The sequence below is a fragment of the Muntiacus reevesi genome, chromosome 15 (assembly GCF_963930625.1).
Source record: "Muntiacus reevesi chromosome 15, mMunRee1.1, whole genome shotgun sequence".
NCBI classification, from domain to species: domain Eukaryota; kingdom Metazoa; phylum Chordata; class Mammalia; order Artiodactyla; family Cervidae; genus Muntiacus; species Muntiacus reevesi.
Genome location: NC_089263.1, coordinates 52,517,475 through 52,538,271, shown reverse-complemented (window position 1 = coordinate 52,538,271; position 20,797 = coordinate 52,517,475). Strand labels below are relative to the sequence as shown.

Here is a 20,797-nt window from a genome sequence, read left to right as displayed (position 1 = left end):
ATGTTACTTAATGCACTGGCATAGCAGCCACAGTCTCATCCCTGTCGATTGTATTTACGGTCATACTTTGAAAAAATACTGCATTCAGCTCTGTAGAGCTATCCTAGATTCATGGTGCTTTGTCTTTTTATTCTAACAGCTGCTTATTTGCATAACCTGTTAAAGATGCTTTCCTGTCATCACACTACTGGTCTTCCTCTAGCTTTTTGGACATTTTTTCTTGCTTGTGTAGATTTTACATCAAATATAAACTTTTCCTTCAATAAAACTTTGCCCATCTGAAGACTTTCATCATCTTCTCCCAACTACACAATAAAGTTGAACTCTATAGAATATCACTTTGATGTATTAACAATTGCACTTGTCTCTAAGACCTTTCTGAAATTCTCTTAGTTTCTTCTCTTGGGGTTTAGATGCAGTAAAATATCTATCAATTCCATTTACTTCATTTAAAAAACATTTATTGAGTATTAATATTATGCTGCAGGGCTAGGCTATCTGCTGGAGCTACAAAATAGAATAACTCACACCTGGTTTTATGGATAGACTACTTGGCTTACTGGTTCTAGTTTCTAAAATAATGCTTCCAGAATTGCACTATGAACCTCCTCTTACAGCACCTGAATGCCATTAGGGAGAAAGCTACTCATAATGAGGAGAGCAATCCAAGATACAAAGGAGGACAGGGTGGGTCAGATGCAAAAAATAAGGGGCGGGGGAGGGGGAATAAATCCTGGAATACAAAGATACTAGAGAAGAAGCATACTTTAATGGTTGAACATTTTTCTTGGTTAATGTAGGGTTTTATTATTGTTATGCTTTACCTGCAAACAATAGCATAATTGAAAATAACAGGAAATTATTGTATTTCATTATTTTTCAATTAATATATTTATAAATGTTCTTTGTTGCTTTGATCCTTTTGCAACATTTCCTCCCAAAATCTTTTGGGAGAATACTGTCTCAGTGAAATTTTTGTAAAGAACATGAAGTCTTTAGATATGAGGTCAGAGAAGGCAGGAGATAATTTTTTTCCTTTGTGATGTGTACCTCCTTACATACTCTGCTGTTTTGTTGAGGAAGTACGAAAACATGATAATTCTAGTCCTAAAGGTGTAGGTAGAGGATCCATCGTTTCCTCTGCATTATATCGGCTGAAGGACCACGTCCCAGTCTCTTCCTTTTGTCTTGCGAAAATAAAAGGAGGAGGCAAACGGTGTTTGAGTGGAGGGTTTCTAGGGTTAACCCTCCGCGAACCCTGCAGCTTTTACTTAAGCAGCCCCTGTAAAACAGATGTTCTCCAAAATAAGAGGCGTGGAGCAGAGAAGAACGTCCGGCTGTCGTGGGGTTCAGCAGCGCAGGTGGGGGCAGCCGCCTGGTCCAGAGCCGAAGGTGCCTGCATTCTGCAGGTGCAGGCACTGGAGCTCTCAGCGCTCAGGCACCAGAGAGGCGGGAACCGCGGCGTTGCAGAGCGTGCGACTTGGGCCCTGAAGACGAGGCCAAATATATTCCAAACAGCTGACATTGATCATGCCGATTGCCCGCACCTGGCCCGGGGGAGGGAAAAACAGCCTCTATCCGAACCGCAGAGAGAAAAGGAGCCCCTGGTTTGGGACGCCAGAGGGCGGGTCTGACTCCTCGGTCCAACTGCTTTGCCGCGATTGCTTCCCTGACCTGTCTATCATCGCAGTGTTCTGTTTCTATTGGCTCTTCCGTCTGCCACTCGGTTCCGCCGCGCTGACCCCCATTGGCCTTCCTCCGGCCGAGTCTCCGCCCCACAAGCAGGACACGGGCAGTGGGGCGCGGAGCAGAGCGAGTCCGGCGCTTGCTCTGGGCTGGGGGAAGGCGGTGGCGGAGAAGGAGGAGGAGCCGGGCGGGCAGGAGGCAGCGGCGGCGATCGCGCTGGGGTGATGGGGCAGGTGCCTGGGGCCGGCGCGGAGCTGCCCGGCTGAGGGGCGCCTGGTGCGGGGTCCGCAGCGCCGCCGCGTCTCCCCCGGAGGCGGGCGGGCGGGCGGGAAGATGCTGAGCAGGTTGATGAGCGGCAGCAGCAGGAGCCTGGAGCGCGAGTACAGCTGCACCGTGCGGCTGCTAGACGACAGCGAGTACACCTGCACCATCCAGGTCAGTGCGCGCCGCCCGCCCGCCCGCCGGAGCCCCTCTTCCCCCGAGTCTAGCCGGCTTGGCCCGCGGCCGCCCCCCGGGGGTCGTCCCAGACCCCAGCGCTTTGTCCGCCGCTGGCTGCGGCGGACGGCCCCGCCGGTGCAGGGCGCCTGAGCCCGGGTCCGGGGTTGGGTACCCGGAGCTCGGCGCCGCTGCGGCGCGAGTCCAGGCGTCCTGGACCCCCCAGCTCGTCCCCTGCGCTCTCCCGAGGTGAGGGCGCCCCAGCCTGGCTCCTCGAACCCGCAGATGCGGTGAGCACCTTCCGCGGGCGTCCGGAGGGGGGCGGAGAGGGCTGGAGGCTCTTTCCCCGGCCGCCCCGTCGGGGGACGGGGAGTGGAGGGGGAGCGGTGCAGGCTTTGGCTTTCTGGCCGGGCAAGGACGGCTGGCGGCTTTTCTCCTATCTCTTTGACTGGAAGGATGATGGTGTATGTCATAATCTCCCCCCCAGCATTTGTGAGTCAGAGCTCTCCGAAGGTAGAATTGAACGCGTAGCCCATACAGAGTGGCCTGTTGAAGGGAACCCAGCCCCTTGGGCTTTAAAGATTTAACCCCCCTATCTCCCCGGCTTTTCGCTCCCCAAATCTTATTCAGCTGGGCAATTCTGGGGGGCGCGAGGTAAAGATTTAGCAACAAGTCCCAGCGATTTGAGGGTTGGCATTGGCGAGAATCGGTGACTTACAAAAAAAAAAAAAAAAAAAGGGAAAAAACGCCAACAATACGGTACTGCTGCACGGCATTCTTCGGAACCTGGTGTTTTTGAAGGGATTTTTACAACCTCCTGCTGGGTGGCACGTCAGGAGTAGTAGTCTTGCCCAGGAATGCAGTCGCTGCCCTCTCTCCTCCTCTATAAAGTCAGGAATAGAAACCGCTGACAATGCTCCGGCGCGTAGTTCTCAGTCGAGAGGGTCCTGTGTTCACCTGCCCCGAACTGCTCTTTCTGGAGAAGCAGATTGAGTTGGACCCGGAGGGTCTCACCTGATCTCTCGCCTCTGCAGCAAAACCCCGAGAGAGCTTCTCATCTCAGATGTGGCAGGCAAGAGCTGTCTGCCCGGGTCCTACTCTCTTTGTCTCCCTCCCCGCCTCCCCCCAACCCCCATTAATTATTTTTTTTTTTGCTGACAATGCTCAATAGCGGAAAATAGCGGTGTGTGAGAAAGACGCTGGATAGTATATGAGAGCAGCTGCTGTCTGCTGACTCCGTGCTCAGTTCTGCCTTCTCTCCACTTTCCTTTTTCTCCCACCTCCAAAACCCAGCTCTGGGCATAAGTGCTGACCTCTGCCAAAGATTTATGAGGGTAGGGAAGGAGAACAAAATCTCTTTTTCAGGCCCCTTAAATACAGATTAAGCAGTCATAAAGATGCTAGCCATAAAGTGAAAGGATTTTTGTAGTAGAATATGACAGAGAGATGTTGTGTATTATATCCTTACTGAATGAGTGACATGCTACTTTTTGTTTCTGTCGTATCTTTATGTGTCATGTACAAGTGTTTTGTTTTTGGTGGGAGTGGGGGGAACCAGAGAAAACATAGATTGAGTTGACATGTTTACTATTTGAATACATTGTGTAGAGCTTTAAAAATCTTTATTTTAAAAATTAAAGCATCTACCACAATAGCATATCAAGGGCAGTGTGAGATTTAGATTTTATGAGTTTAAAAATACTTTTGGGATATATGGTGAGATAAAATTTCTGGGGCAGATTATTAACTTTTGCCGAGATAGAAAGTACAAATAGAACACCTCTCCATTTAGTGATAACCTTGTGGTTTTAAGGTATCACAACAAGGCAACTAGTTATTTTTCCCAGTTAGTGGAAAATCCAGTTGGCAGATTGGTATTATACTTGTGGGTAGTTTTTATTACTGTTGAGGAAAATATTTTTAAGTTGATCAGGAGTTATTGGTTTTATGCTTTCTGTGTGCTACTGTGGTTGTGTTTATTTTCCTGCTGGTCTTAATTTTACATTGTTACAATTTAATATGTTATAAAAATTTAGGCTGCTTAAAAATTAAGCCTGATGTAATATGCCCAGACTGTCATAAGTGTTCACTATCTAGATGTGTCAATGATTGTGCATTGTGTTTCTTTTATGAAAATTTAAAAACACAGAAATTCTAAAGTATATGTATTATTGTCATTCTTTGGTGCTACTACTGTGAATTGCTTTTGTTTTTACCCATGTGAGGAAATGTGGATAAGACAGTATTTTAAGTGAAATTAATATTTTGAGCATATACCTTTTTTGAGCATTTAGAGGTTGAGCTTTTCTTAACAACTTTTCCCCCTTGTATATTTCTATTATGTGTGTGTGTGTGAGAGAGAGAGTGCACACATGTACTTATTTGTCAAACACTGGGCACAGGGTCTTTTTTTTTTAAATCAGTGTGTGTCACTTATTAAATTAAAGCAATATTTACATCATTTAGGAATTACAGTACCATATATTATATTAAAAAATTGGTGATAGTTTAAACTTTTCCTAAAAGTGTTGTATGTCCGTGTTTTTCTTGAAAATAAGGTATCTAAATGTCAGTACTTCTTGAGGTGATCAGAGACCACATAGGGTATTACAGAACCAGAAGTGTATTATTGGCTTAGAGTGTTAGTTACATTTGGTAAATTTCAGTTTGTAGGAAATTCTGTCAAAGTGTTGGTCTAGCCTTTTGTATTGCAGCAGTTATACTGATCTGGCATTTATGATGTGATTATTAAGGTAATAAAAATTCCTTATATCCTCTCAATGAAGGTTGCCACAGTTACCAGCCTGTTCTTTTATTCTTTCTGATATGCAAGTATATTTGTGGACCATGAGAAATGAAAGTATACATAGAAGGGTTGTAGTATAATTGCCTCCTTGTGAAGAACATTGTTAAGAGTTCCCTGCCAGTTTTGAAGGTCATTGCCTCATAAGTGCAAATCTGGTCCATATTTTTCACAAATCTCTTTCTCTTAATCACATTTATTTAGTTACCACATTTACTACCTTACCTTATTACTTTATTTGGGAGAAAATAGGAAAAATGAAAAGGCTACCTAGTATTTTTGAACTCCCCAAATGGAGTCATTTAGGTGCTTAGGCATGTAATATCCTCAAGAATAGATTTTTAAACTATCTTTCAGGCTATAATAGTTTATAAAATATTAAGACTATCACAGAAATGCCGGTAGAAGTATGTATCAAAAATATATATTGCCAAGTCAGAAATATTAATTACGTTTTTTGGTTATTGGTGAAAAGTAAAGCTACCCGAGAAATGAGTCTGATTTTACTGGGAACATACTGAAATAACAACTGATTAAGCAGTTAGGTTAGATTAGTTTTTCCAGTTAAATAAGGTACAACCATAAATGAAATGTACATGCAGAGGCAGTTCTAAAGTGGAACCAAGATGCGGATTTGATTGTGGCTCAGCCACTTAGTAACTGTGGGACCTGGAGTACGGAAGGGAATGTTGAGGGGGAGAACAAATGTGTTGATCCTTGCACCTGCCAGGTGCTTTGCCTGTATTATTATCTCATCATCCTCACATCAGTGTTATGGATTGATTATAGACTCATTGTACCAGCTAAAGAAAATGGGATTGCGGATTGATGGGAGAGCCTGTATTTGTTGAATGGCTAACTGTGTACTAGTTTCCTGCCAGGTGCTTTGCTTCTACCTTACATCACCCACTGAGAGGTAGGTGGTATTGTCCTTATTTTACAGATGAAAATCCCAGATGAAGGAACTTGCTCAAAGCTAGTAGGTGGCTGTACTCTAAACCACAGTCCTTTTGCTTCTAAATCCCATCTTTGTTCCTTTTCTCCATTCTGACTCCTTAAGGCACTTCACCTGTCTGTACCTTAATTTCTTCATCTATAAAATGGAAATTTAATACTTACATCACAGTAAAGACAAAGTTACTTGGAAAATTACTACAAATAATAAAGAACACTTAAATAGCCTACTGTACTTACTTTGTGCTTTAGTCTATTCAATTCAGAAATAGAACTGAAATGTTTTACTGTTTTAGAAAAATAAATGAACTTCAGCTGTAAGTGCTTTTAAAATTATTTATGATTAATTTCAATAAAACTGTAAAATCCTGTGCTGGCTTAAGTGAAATCTTTATTAGAACTCTTCTTTAAAATCAAGAGTTCAGGTTTGCTTTCCTTCTACTCTACAAGGTCTTTGGCTTTAGAGGGACGTTTATTGCTTGAACCATGGCTTGTCTTTTCTAAGAACTTCTTGATAAGTGGAATCCTTGGTTTCATTAATGCAAAAGGGATGTTCTTAGAGAATTAGGGTAATTTTATTAACAGACGAAAACACAGAGCTGATGTATTTTCATGAATATTGGTTTTTTAAAACTTTATTTTAAAAAGTAATTATGCAGTCTCAGGATCTCTGTTACAATAGCAAGTCAGTCAGAATCTAATTCTTAAAACTAAGTTCCAAAATTAGCTTCCTAGGATCCTAAAAGCACTTGTATTCTGTTTCTTAATTGGTGCATTAAAACATTTATTGTATAAAAGTAATGCAAGTCAGTCTGTTTGATACAGAAGGTAAATTCTAGGCATGTATTTATGCTTTCATTCTTTTTGATTTTGAAGAAGTCCTGTTTAAGGAAGTGTCAGTGTTCATCCAAGAGGAACCTAGAAGCAATCACTACAGAAGATTTTACTCAAGGGTATTTGTATGAATTTGCATTTTGTTAAAAGCTTGGAATGAGTATGCTAGATGAGGCAATTCACTATAGTGTATAATAAAATATAATGTGGCTTTTGAGTCCTCTGTTATATTGTCCAGAGACAATGTATCATGTCTATGATATTAATGTCATACTTTAAAAAAGGAAGTGTTTGCCAAAATAAAATCAGACAACCCGAGGCAAAAAAACAGTAGTTTTTCATGTTTGTAGTGATTTATGTAGAGGTCTTAAAATGTGCAACCCAAAACAAGAAGCATGACATTATTTTAGAGGCAATTTACCAATGATATATTAAAATATTTTTGATTATTTTAAGAAATTTATTTTCTGATAGATCACACTTTAATCTATAAAGGAGAGAGTAAGCGGAGGCTATAAATCTTAAACCCTCAGAATTACAGCACCTAGTTCAGTGCCTTCCATAGTTTTAGTTCAGTAAATACTTTTTCTAATTTGTGCCACGGGACTGCTGGGTTAACTAAAACACTTTAAAAGTTATTACACCTGAAAACAATAAGCATTTTCTAACAGTTGTATCAACGTAACCCTTTCTGGAGTTTCAACCCATTCCATTTCAAACCATTTTGCTGTGTAGCCCCCCTTTCTGATGAGAAATTACAGTATGTAAATGTGGTATTTTATGAAGCCTGATAACTTTTTGTCATTGTCCTCTGTGGAATTAGTGGGGCTTCAGTCCAAAACCACTATGATTTTTTTCCTGTCTCTTAGGATGTCAAGCCTTTCAGGTACCCTCACTTCCCCATTTCTGCAGGTTTAGAAGGCTTGCATGAAATGAATACGGTGTAGTACAGTGTACATGGGGGTAGTACAGTGCTTCATAGGTGTAGTGTATGTGTACAGTGTACATGGATAGAGGTCTGCTAGAATTAGGATACTGAGTATAGGTATCACCACAGCCACAGAAATCTTCACTCCTTTCCCTGACATCAGCACCGCATAAGACAACCTCCTCACAGTCTCATTTCCTAACCTCTTGCCCGGACAGGAAGTGAACCATGCTTGCCAATCTGTTTCTAATTATGCCTATTTCAAGTTGAATTCATGTTCTCGCTGATGGGCTCATCTGCAACATTCTGTTGGACTCTGCAGAGGCTGTCTCCCGGAGCAGCTTCCTGTGGGTGTCTCTCCCTCAGCTGTGCCTAGCCAGAGCTTGTACAAGAGATGGGAATGTCATGGAGGATTGGCAGCAACCTTACAGCTTCTGTATCTCACCTGCATGGTGCCTGGGGAGGAGGGTGCTGCTCTCTCGGAGGCCAAGACGCAGTTGTTGCTCCTTTGTTTTATGGGGCGCAAGTCAACCACCTGAATGGTTTTCTCATGCAGTGGAGAAATTTGAAGAGTACTAAAGCATCTCTGTCCAGGTGGCGCTAGTGTTAAAGAACCTGCTTGCTGTTGCACGGGGCGTAGGAGACGCAGGTTCAATCCCTGGGTGGGGAAGATCCCCTAGAGAAGGAAATGGCAACCACTCCAGTATTCTTGCCTGAAGGACCCCATGGACAGAGAAACCTGATGGGCTACAGTCCATGGGGTCTCGAAGAGTCAGACACGACTGAAACGACTTAGCATGCACAAAGCATCTCCGTCCTATGTTGTAAAGTGAATGGTGTTTCTCCTAAGAAAGCAGAACACCTTGTCATATGTCCATTCTAGCTACTGAAGCAGACCTTCCATTCTTTTAAGACCTAAGCCGTGGTGGCCAATAGGTCATTTTGAACTTTGACAGACATTTTATATTTGGGTAGAGCCAGAGGTAAACTGGGGTGAGCAGTTTCTCTGGGAGGATAATCCCCAGATTTAAATTATGGACCTCTTGCCTCCCAAGGCAGCCATGTGATCCTCATTATTGCCAATATTTTGAACAAGATAGGCCCCTTGCTGTACTGTTTTACTTTTGTGGTCCTTCCAGCTTAGTTGTCTCATATCCTAGATTTGGCAGGTAGGAACGTGAAAAGATTCTTAGGTTCAGATTCTCCCGGCCTTTGCTTGCTACTGCCGGACTAAACATCAGCTTGTGTGAAGTCCTCTAAGGAGATCCTTCTGTGCCATGCTCATACAGGCAAAATAATTGGGCCACATGCTTGGCAACCACCGAGTCTGTGTACAATAGCTCCATTCACTTGTCTACAGAAAACACCCCTTTGACAAGTGATTATAGCTTTCGTGCCCCCCTCTGCTTCTGACTCCTGCATTACCATGACCTCATCTGTTGCTCTGTATTTAGAGGCACTCTGGACCACTCCAGAAATGCTTTAGTACTTTTCTCTCATATGTTCAAGATCATTTCAGGTTAGGTAACCACTGCCTACCCAGGGAAGCCAGAACCCAGGATAAGGACCAAACCTAGCTATCCTTCTACCTTATTTGAGCCGTCTTACTGTGTCACAAGTCAGGGGCTCATTTCTTTTTGTAGAAGTCATGAACCGTGTTAAAAGTAAGGAGAGTGGGTGGTTTAAAGTTGCTGCTGCTAAGTCGCTTCAGTCGTGTCCAACTCTGTGTGACCCCATAGACGGCAGCCCACCAGGCTCCTCTGTCCCTGGGATTCTCCAGGCAAGAACACTGGAGTGGGTTGGCATTTTCCTCTCCAATGCATGAAAGTGAAAAGTGAAAATGAAGTCACTCAGTCGTGTCCGACTCTTAGTGACCCCATGGACTGTAGCCTACCAGGCTCCCCCGTCCCTGGGATTCTCCAGGCAAGAATACTGGAGTGGGGGTTGTCATTTCCTTCTCCATTGGTTTAAAGCAGTGGTTCTCAAAGTGTGGTTCCTGGATGAACAGCGCCAGTTTCACCTGGGTGCTTGTTAGAAATGCAAATTCTTGGCTCCGCTGCAGATCCAGCGAATCAGAAAGTTGGGGGCTGGAGCTTAGCTGTTTGCTTTAACAAGTCTTCCAGCTGACACTTAGCTTGCTGAGGATTGAGGATCCCTCCTGGGTCACACACATATTTAGTAGGGAACATTGATAAATATTATTGATTGATTGGATATTAAAAGTGCAGGAGAAGCCAAGAGTGAATCTCATATTTCTGACTTTCTATTTCTGAATGGCCTTAACTGATTCTCTAACTTTGAAAGGCAAAAGGTTATTTGCAGATATGCATACCCATTTTCAAGTGGGCAGGAGTCTAAAGATGGGTCTTAATTCCAATTTGTTGCTCTTACATTATTGATTATTTTATTATTCATCTTCTCTGACCTATAAACAATATGATTATTTCATATTTGTATACTGTTTTTCAAAAGAAATCTTCACAACTTAAAGCACTAGAGGGACAGGAATTGTAAAGGTCCCTGTTGTCCAAGGTCTTACAGTCTAGAGAAGGACTGCAAACATGTAAATAGCAAACTATAAAACATCACAAAATTCAGGGCTTATACAAGGTGATATGCTGTGGCAGTGCAAATGTGGGGGACTTGAGACTAATAAATATTTTTCAAAGGAGATGAGGTTTGAACTGGGTCATGAAAAGTTGCCAAAAGTAGAAAATGGGCTATGGGGATGGGTAAAGGGCATTCCAGGCTGAGGTAGCAGCAGGCTCCCTCTAGGTAGAAAAGCTAAAAGTGTAAAGCCAAATATACTTAATCTTTCTTTTACTATGTTGATCTGACTTGGTCTGGCACAGTTGAGTCAAAGAACAGGAATCTACTTGCCTAGGAAAAATTACTGTCAGTGAATTTCAATCATTCTTGACAAGCTCAGAGGAGTGAATGTAAACTAAAAATAAATGCATAAAGCTGGCATTGAATTAAATCTAATTCCAAAACTGTAACACAAATTAAGATTCCTCATAAAGCGATGGCATCATATAAAGAAAACGTGCATTGGGATAGCAATCTCAATTCTGTGGCTGCAGCAAGCGCATGTGAATTTTATTTTCAAGAAATGTCATATTTGGCATCAATTTGTTACCTGACAAAAAAAGAGGGTATCAAATTCTAACATCCAGCTAATATTTGAAAATCCTTTGACCGATACAGTGTAGCCTAGATCGTGTATTAAGAGTCTGGAAATGTGACCCATGGAGTCCTAAGAGGCACTTTTTTTTTTTTTTTTTTTTTTAGCATTTCTAACCCAAGTGGCCACCCCAAATAGCTTTTCTAGAGGACAGAAGAGTACTTCCCTGGATTCTTCCATGTGCCCCTGCCTGCCAGCTCTGAAGTTCCCAGCCCTACACAGGGTGCACTTTTAGCACTCAGCACAATGCCAGGCTAGAGCTTTGGGGATGGGAACCTCCAAGAAAGCACTGTTTGGCATTTGGGCAATCAATGTTCGGCAGAATGCCAATGCTAATCGGTTATTTTGCTCTGGAAAAGGAGAAAAAGGAGGGATAGTCTACAGACTGATGAATAGGGGAATGACTGACAATATGAGCACCGCATATTGTTGGAGAGATTAAGGAGGCTTGCTGTGAAGTGGTGTTATGGGAGCCAGATAAATTAGCAAAAGCCCATGGGCCCAAGACCTGAAAGAAGTAGTGGTGCCTCAAAGCAGCATGCCCCAGGGCACACTCAGATGTCTGGCCATTTTCATTGAATTTGTGGTAGGAAAAAGCCAGATCATTCAGTTCAGTTCAGTTGCTCAGTTGTGTCAGACTCTCTGCAACCCCATGGACTGCAGCACGCCAGGCCGCCCTGTCCATCACCAACTCCCGGAGTTTACTGAGACTCATGTCCATTGAGATGGTGATGCCATTCAACCATCTCATCCTGTCGTCCCCTTCTCCTCACACCTTCACTCTTTGCCATCATCAGGGTCTTTTCAAATGAGTCAGCTCTTCACATCAGGTGGCCGAAGTATTGGAGTTTCAGCTTCAACACCAGTCCTTCCAATGAGCACTCAGGACTGATCTCCTTTAGGATGGACTGGTTGGAACTCCTTCCAGTCTAAGGGACTTTCAAGAGTCTTCTCCAACACCACAGTTCAAAAGCATCAATTCTTCGGTCTTCAGCTGAACACTCTTAGTCTGGTACTCATTCTGGCCCTTAAAAGTCTGGCAAATTATCCTTTGCCTCCAAACAGATGCAGAGCCTGTTTCTCTGTAGCCTGATTTTAACTCAAGGGCCTTTAGTCTGGGCCCTAGCCTAATTCTGAGGACGCCTAAGTGGAAGAGTTGACTCCAGGAGTCCCAGAGTATTCCAGATGCTCTAGGCAGGAGGTGTTAGAAGATTCTTATTTTGTCACACAAGAGGTAAGCCAAGCAGGTAAGGACATTGATCACCACACAAGGAAGCAGAAATAATCAATTCACTGAAGGATCTCAAGTATTTCTAGGGGATGAATGAGGCTGGAGAAGACATCCAGCCTGCCTTCTTTCAGATTTTTGCCTCTAGAAAATTCTAAAACTCCCTGAGGTTGTTTTGGAATTAGAGGTTCATAGGTCAAAGGACCTATGGACTGGCAGTGATGCCTGGAATGTTATCTTGAATCTGCAGTTTCGCAGTATACACTCATCTGTACAATGGAATATCCCATCAGCACTCTGGGAGGCCACTGAGAAGAAATCTGTCTGTGTGAGAGAGAAGTCTGATCAAAACATAAGGTAGTTCCGTATATTAAAGGATGTGGATTGCATTATGCTTCAGTGTATATTTACATACATCACAATCACACCTTTTTTTTTTTTTTTTTAACACTTCCCTCCACCAACAGGAGGTGTGGTCACCACACAAAGAATATGACCGTAAGCAAAAATCTAAATCTTCAATCTATGCCCAGTTTCAGATTCTAGTACATGTGCAGTAAGTTAAAAAAACAAAAGTGAGCATTTGCTTGCTGTAACTATATGACATAAGTTTGAGCTGACTATTGTCATGTCAGATTTTATAAGCAGAATAGCTGATCAACATTTCCTTTGCTTATTTTTAGATACACCTTGGATAATTTAGGTAATTTAGCTTCTTTAAATGAATAGCCATAGCACAGAAAACACATCTAGGAATTGTTTTCTAATAACTTTATGGTAAAGGAGAACACATATTACCTGTATTCCAATTTTTGATATTGGTGCTAGACAGTCTGATTATTTGAAAGAGACAGATGTAATGATATTATATTGTCTTGCTGCAAATTATATCTTTTAGTATGTCATAAAATGTAATGAACTATTTCTACTAATAGTGTGTCTCATATAAGATCCCTTTAGCTTGTGGTCAAAAGAAAATGGCAAAAGAAATTGAAAAACTTTACTTTGTCTTCACTTCTTGATTTCCACAATTTTCCTTCCATCTTTTCTGACATGATAGCTCTTCTGTCCATCTCTTATTATGTTCTTTGTTTTATGCTAATTTATACTCTAGGCCATTCATTTAATACATTCTCTTATCACCACTTTTAATTGGTATCACTGACAAGTTATACCTTTGCTTATGGTCAGATTCTTTGTGTGGTGGCCACACCTTCTATTGGTGGTGCGAGGTGTTAGGAAAAATAAATGTGATTGTAATGTATGTAAATACACTGAAGCATAATGTGATCCATATCCTTTAATTTTGTTGTTTAACACAAAAACATATGTTGGTTAATTAGAATTTGAGACAGTGCAAACAAATGAAAATCTGTATTGTATAAAGTGATATTTTGAGGCTGGACTGAATATTGTATGTTTAGATTTTCTATTAATTTTTTGCAATTATTTATAGTTAATGGGCTTCCCTGGTGGCTCAGATGGTAAAGAATCTGTCTGCAACACAGGAGAACTGGGTTTGATCCCTGAATCATGAAGATCCCCTGGAGAAGGGAATGGTTACCCACTCCAGTAATCTTGCCTGGATAATTCCATGGACAGAGGAGCCTGAGGGGCTCCAGTCCATGGGATCGCAGAGTTGAATGTGACTGGGTGACTCACTCACACACACACACACTTACAATGGATTAATAGACCCAATGTCTACTGTAACTTCAGGTCTGGTTCTTGAGGCCTGGATGGACATGGTAGGGCTGTCCATGGCCAGGAAAGTCTTTATACTGGACAGCTAAAGTCAGTGAAACTGGAGAGAGAGTTAAAATTGTTGACTAGAGGGAGAAACAAAAGATTAAAACCAGAGAAACTGTTGGGATAGAGCAAGATGAGCCATAAGCAGAAATATCTGGTCAGAATTTGGAGGGAGAATCTGGGGAAGCAGGATGGGGATAATGAAAGCATATTGGAGATCTGTTTTTTTGTTGTTGCAGCTGAATATGAGAAGATGCTTAATGGTTTAAAGGAGGCTTCTGGGCTTGGCCCCCATGTAGAGGTGATATTTAAGATGTCTACCTCCCTGACCAAGACTCCGCCAAAGAGCACTGAAGTTGGGTCTAGGGTCCTCTACTGGGTTCAGACAGTAAATATTTAGTGCTGAATCATGGGAGGTGGGGTTGGGGGTTGGTCCCAGGGAAGAAAGGAGAAGCCGCTGAGGGCAACGGCTATTTGTTAACTGGTAGAGAGAGATTTCAATATTTCTGTGATCATCACGGTCTTATTGATAGCATGCCAAGCTGAATTCACTCCTCACTCCCTCGGGCTTCTCCTGTTAGGTGGGGTGAGATGGGAACTTCCAAGAAGTCACAGGAGCTCTGCGTTTTTGAGGCATGATGGTGCTCTGGATGAATTCAGCCTTTCTCTTTGGACTGTAGCCTTGGTGATGGCAGGAATCAGGGCTTCCATTGTCTTGCCCGGCTCTGCATTTGTGCCTGTCAGATACAGGGTCTTTAAAGGTCTAGGGTGAAAGTGCCTCCAAATGCAACTCTGATCAAATCCTTCGAGCTTTTCCCATTGCCTACTGGTTTATTATTTAGTTAGGCCTTTGGCATGGCATAGGAGGCCTTCTGTCATCTCTGCCGACACTCTCCCAAGCCTTGTCTCCTGCCATCCTCCATGTGCGTTTTCTCCCGCTGCATGAATCAGTCTCCCATCACCTCCTCCTTCCAGGGTAGATACCCAGTGTTTCTCGGTAGTGCCTTGGGGGGACCTTATTGGAGACCTACCACACTAAATTGTGAGTGTTCACTCACACATCTTCCTTTCTCTAGACTGTGAACTGTTAGAAGGGCAGAGGTTATATTTTTGTACAGTTCGTATGTAAAGTCTCACCTTGGAGTCCAATAAATATTGATAATAGATGTGCATGAATGAAAATGTTAGCTCTGATAAAGGGGATTATTAATAATGCAAATGTAAGGTTACCTCTGACTTGAAATAAATAGATTTTTAAAAATGAACAGATTTTCTGGTCTTTAGAGATATGTTCTGGTGACTTAAAAGGTGGTTATTTAGTGATGCTAGCTTCACAACTCTAGATATATACTAAAAGCCACTGAACTGTACTCTTTAAAATGGTAATCTTATGATGTGAATTTCATCTCAATTCACATGTCAACTTCTTAGTTTTGACAGTTTACTGTAGTTATATAAAATGTTACCATTGGGGGAAGTTGGGTGAAGGACACATGGGACATCTTTATACTATCCTTACAATGTTTTCTATCATGATATAATAATAAAAAGTTTTAAAGTGGTTAAATTAGTTTTCATGAGCAAATATGTTTATTGTTTAGTTAGGATTTATGGTTTAGAATGACTAGAAAGTTTCCTCGCTTGATTAGGATGCAGTTACTTTTCAAAATTATGTAGAGTTTTTAATAAGCAGATAGATACATTTTGTCATATGACACTTGAAAATAAAATGTTTTCAATTATATTCTAATAAGACAAATTAAGGGATAGAAATGATATCTCAGTAGTCTTTTTTGCATCCTTTTTTCCATATGATTTTCTGTTCCTCTCCTTATGTTTTTGTGACATGATTAATTACAATTAAAATGAACGTACTGACAAATTATGTGTATCATAACATGGTGCCACTCTTATGTGTTAGAGAGTTACTTGATATAGTGTCCATATTATGTACCTTAATTGTACTATGTGTTAATTGATCCATTTAAAATTTTATTGAGTACTTACTGTGTTTTGGGCTCTGTGATGAGCACTTTATGTGCATCGTTTCATTTACTCATATATATTTAATAGAAAATATTATTGCCCCTAATTACAGATGAGTACAATAAGGCTTAGAGGTGTTAAATAACTCACCCAGTGTTACATAGCTAGTCGGTGCAGGAGCTGGGATTTGAACTTGTATCTCTGACCTCAGAGTTGTTCTTACTCACTGCTCTATGATGAAGCAAGTAATATAGTCCAGTGGGAAAAACACTGATGTGGGGGAGTCAGGAGCCCTGTGTTAAGTGCCTGACTGTGACTGATTTACTCTGAGGCCTTGAACAGGTAACTTAAGCTTTAAGACACAACTGAGCCTCTCATCTGCAAAATGAGACTCAAATAGAAAACCCCTCAAGTCTCTTTTAGCACAAACATTTGTCCATGGCTCAGTAGTGTTTTTCTTCGTGTTCCCTCTGTGAAGGATATTCTTTATAAATGCAGATATTCCTTTTAAAGAAAGAGATGTCAAAAAAAGAGCTTGGTGACTGCTGCAGTCTATGTTCTGGGTCTGTGTTTTGCAGAACACAAAATATGATTTTCTGTACTCATTCAACAATTAGATCTGGGGGATTGACTTATGCCCATCAAGTCCTAAGAACTTTTTTCGGTAATCCCGAATCTGTTTGTTAATCATATAGTAAGGTACTGAAAACTAGTTTCTGCCATTGAAGAAACTTCTTTTTGGATCAGAGACTTTGGAAACCCAAATTAAAAGCTATTTTGGAAGGCAGAGAAAATCAGATGATTTTGAGGGATATTATTCTAGGTTGTGCCAAAGCCTTGTAAGCTGTCTCTCTGCTCCATAGTAGGGTTCTAGTAATTGTGTATCTACCAGAATCAGCTTTTCTGTCTCCCTTGAATGGTGCTTACTGAATGCTCATGGTCTTCTCTTTAGCCCTTTGCCCACTTCTGCCCACTTCATGTAGATTATTGTACATTTGTTAATAATGCAACTTAAGTGTTTTGTAAAGTTTTTTTGAGGTATATCCTAGATGATATTCTGTTTGGATGTTTCTTAAGACTCTACCCGAAATGCCATTTTTCCCTCCTTAGTTAGTGGACTTGGCCAGAGAAATTGATAATATGTTTGTCTTTCAGGAGGCCTTTTTAAAAAACTGATCTCGAATGTTAAGGGGGAATTCTGCCATAGTCCTCAAATACCACTCTGCCATATAGAGTGGTATGGAGAATTCCATGGACAGAGGAGCCAAGTGGGCTACAGTCCATGTAATCTCAATGATATCCATAGGAGGCATGCTCCATATATGCTGTGGGCTACAGTCTATGTAATCTCAATGATATCCATAGGAGGCATACTCCATATATGCTGTGGAACTTAAAGAGTCAATTCTGATGTGTTTTAAAGGTTTCCACTATTTTATTTGCTCTCAAGTTTCCAAATACTGTTTTCCACTTTGCCTACAATATAAACCTGCCTTTTAAAAAAGTCAGATTATTCAGATTATTGGGGTACTCTTTACATAGAGTAAAAATTCACTCTTTTATAGGTGTACAGGTCTTTGAATTTTAACAAATATGTACGGTTGTATAACCAACATATATAGAATATTTCCACTATCCCATAAAATTTCCCACGCCCTTTTATGGTTTCTCCCCTCCCACTTCCCTGGATCTCTGTCATGCACTAATTGGGTTTCTGTCCTTATAGTTCTGCCTCTTCTACAATGCTGTAGAAATAGGATCATACAATACATAATCTTTTGAATCTGACATGGTAAAGAATCTGCCTGCAATGCAGGAGACCCAGGTTTGATCCTTGGTTCGGAAAGATCCCCTGGAGAAGGAAATGGCAACCCACTCCAGTATTCTTGCCTGGAGAATTCCATGGACAGACAAGCTGAGTGGGCTACAGTCTATGGGGTTACAAAGACTCAGACATGACTGAGTGACTCACTTTTTTTCTTTCACTTAGCATAATGCTTTTTTGAGATCTCAATGCAAATTATATATCATAAAGTTAGTCTTTTTAAAGGATACAATTAAACAATTTTTAGTATATTTACAGAGTTGTACAATAATCAGCATAGTCTAATTTTAGTGCATTGATATAACTTCCAATTAGCTGTCATCCTCATTTTCGGTCTCCTCCTCCCAACTCTCTGCCCCTGGCAAGCACCAATCTCCTTTCTGTCTATAGATTCTGGACATTTCAAATAGATGGTATCACTCTATATATATGGTCTTTTGTAACTGACTTCTTTCACTTGGCATAATGTTTTGGAGGCTCATCCAAGTAGTAACTTATGTAGGTACTTCTTTTTTATCACCAAATGATTTTCCATTGTATGGACGTATCACATTTCCTTTTATCATTCATTGGTTGATGGAAATTTGTGTTCTTTTTGGCTTTTATAAAGTTTTATTTTATTTTGGGCTTTTATAAAAAATGCTATGATCATTTATGTACAAGTTTTTGTGTGGTTGTATGTTTTCATTTCTCTTGGATATGCTGTGAACATTTACATACAAGTTCTTGTGTGGAAATATGTTTTTATTTCTCTTGGATAGATACCTAGGAGTGGAGTTACTGGGTTCTATGGTGACTTGATGTTTAGTGTTTGAGGAATTGCCAAGCAGTTTTTCAGAGTGACTGCATGAGAGATCCAATTTCTCCACATCCTTTCCACTCACTATTGTCTTTTTGATTATAGCCATTCTATGAGAGTGAAGTAGGATCTCATTGTGGTTTTAATTTGCGCTTCCCCGATGACTAAAGATGTTGAATATCTTTTCATGTGCTTATTAGCCATTTGTGTGTCTTTCTGGGAAATGTCTAATCTCTTTTGCCCATTTTTTAAATGGGTTGTCTTTGTTATTGAGTTGTAAGAGTTCATTATGGATACGAGCCTTTATCAGATAGATGAATTCCAGATATTTTATCCTATTTTGTGGGTTGTCTTTTATTTTCCTGGTGATACCTTTTGAAGCATAAAAGGTTTTAATTTATTTAACTGAATTTATTTGGCTGCACTGGGTCTTAGTTGTGGCATGCGGGATATAGTTCCCTGACCAGGGATTAAACCTGGGCTCCCTGCGTTGGGAAAGCGAAGTCTTAACCATTGGACCTCCAGGGAAGACCCAGAGGTTTTAATTTTGATCAAATCCAACTTTAATCTTTTTTATTGCTTGTGCTTTGGGTGTCAAATTTAAGGAATCACTGACCTAACTCCAGATCAGGGTTTACTCCTGTATTTTCTTCTAAGAGTTTTGTGTTGTTAACTGTTACATTTGAATCTATGGTCCAAATAGAGTTAATTTTTATGTGTAATGTGAAGTAGGGGCCTAAATTTATACTTTTACATGTTGACATCCAATTGTCCAGCAGTTTTGGTTGGAGAGACTATTCTTTCCCCATCAAATTGTCTTGGTCCCTTTGGCTGAGGCTCAGTAAGACCATAAATGTATGTGTTTATATCTGGATTCTTATATTCCATTGATCTATCTTTATGCCAGTACCACACCGTCTCACTGTTTGGGTTGCTTTAGCTTTGTGGTAAGTTTTGAAATTGGGAAATGTGAATCCATCAACTGTGTTATTTTTAAAGATTATTTTGACTGTTCTTAGTCCATTGCATTTCTTTATGAATTTTAGGATTTGCTTGTCAATTTCTGCACACACACACAAAATTCCAGATAGAATTTTGTACTGAACCTGTAGATCAGTTTGGGGAGTGTTGCCATCCCCTTAACAGTGTTAAGTCTTCTGATATATGAACATGTGGTGTATTTCAATTTATTTTGGTTTTTTAAAACAATGTTTTGTAGTTTTTCAGTGTAAGCATAGTGCTTTTGAAATATCTTCACATTAGTGCATGTGTCAGCATTTTGTTCCTTGTCATTGCAAAGTACTATTCCATTTTATGGATTATATCACAGTTTGTTTATCCATTAACCAATTGATGGACATTTGGGTTAATTCTATTTTTTTTGGTAATTATGAATAAAGCTGTAGATGATACTCACATGTGAAAGTGAAAGTGAAGTCGCTCAGTCGTGTCCGACTCTTTGTGACCCCATGGACTGTAGCCTACCAGGCTCCCTTGTCCATGGGATTTTCCAGGCAATAGTACTGGAGTGGATTGCCATTTCCTTCTCCAGGGGATCTTCCCAACCTAGGGATAGAACCTGGGTCTCCCGCATTGTAGACAGATGCTTTACCATCTGAGCCATCAGGGAAGTCATTCACATGTAGGTTTTTATTTAAACATGCGTTTTCATTTCATTTGAGTAAATACCTAAAAATGGAATTGCTGGTTGTGCATAAGTATATGTTTACCTTTATAAGAAACTACCAAGCTGTTTTCCAAAGTAGTTATACTATTTTGCATTCCCACCAGCAATAAATAAGAGTTTCCTTTGCTCCAAGCCCTCACCCGCACTTAGTATTATTAGGTGTTGTTTTTTAAAGTATTTTGATAGGTGTGTAGTCGTATTTCATTGAAATTTTCATTTTCATTTCTCTAATGATATATGCTACGGATCGTAAGGTTCATGAAATCCTAAACTTTTGGAGTTGGAATAGACATGAAAGAGTTCATTCTTGGTTTTTATGTTGTGTTCCTCAGACATATTTCATGGGCTGTCTGAGGCTGGGCTTGGAGGTTGGGGGACCTAGGAGCATTCTGAGTGCGTGTGGATCTGAGCTCCCTGCCCAGAAGAACTCTACTTTTCCCATTTTTATATTGAATTCCCATGTAATATGCTATTAGAAAAGAGATACCTCTGTGGGGGAAAAAAAAATGTTTGAAAGCTAAAGAATTCTTTCTCTAGAGGACAAAACTGAGACCCGGAGAGGTAAATTGACTTAAGGTCATATAGATAGTCTGGCATAGGCTTATAATCCAGTGATTTTTATTTTGCAAAGTATTATCTTGTCATGACTCTAAAATTCTAGTATTTATTGACTTGAGGAAGAATTATGATAAAAAGCCT

General features: G+C 40.7%; 1 protein-coding gene across 3 annotated transcripts in view; it reads left to right on the top strand.

Annotated features, from left to right (window-relative positions):
* The first annotated feature begins 2,016 nt into the window (after positions 1 to 2,016).
* FRMD5 (FERM domain containing 5) overlaps positions 2,017 to 20,797 on the top strand; it is a 317,309-nt gene continuing 298,528 nt past the window's right edge. For all 3 annotated transcript variants that reach the window (XM_065906252.1, XM_065906251.1, XM_065906250.1), the window contains exon 1: positions 2,017 to 2,121. In XM_065906252.1, coding sequence (XP_065762324.1) covers positions 2,020 to 2,121 — 102 coding nt within the window. In that variant the 5' untranslated portion in view covers positions 2,017 to 2,019. The remainder of the gene's footprint in view (positions 2,122 to 20,797) is intronic.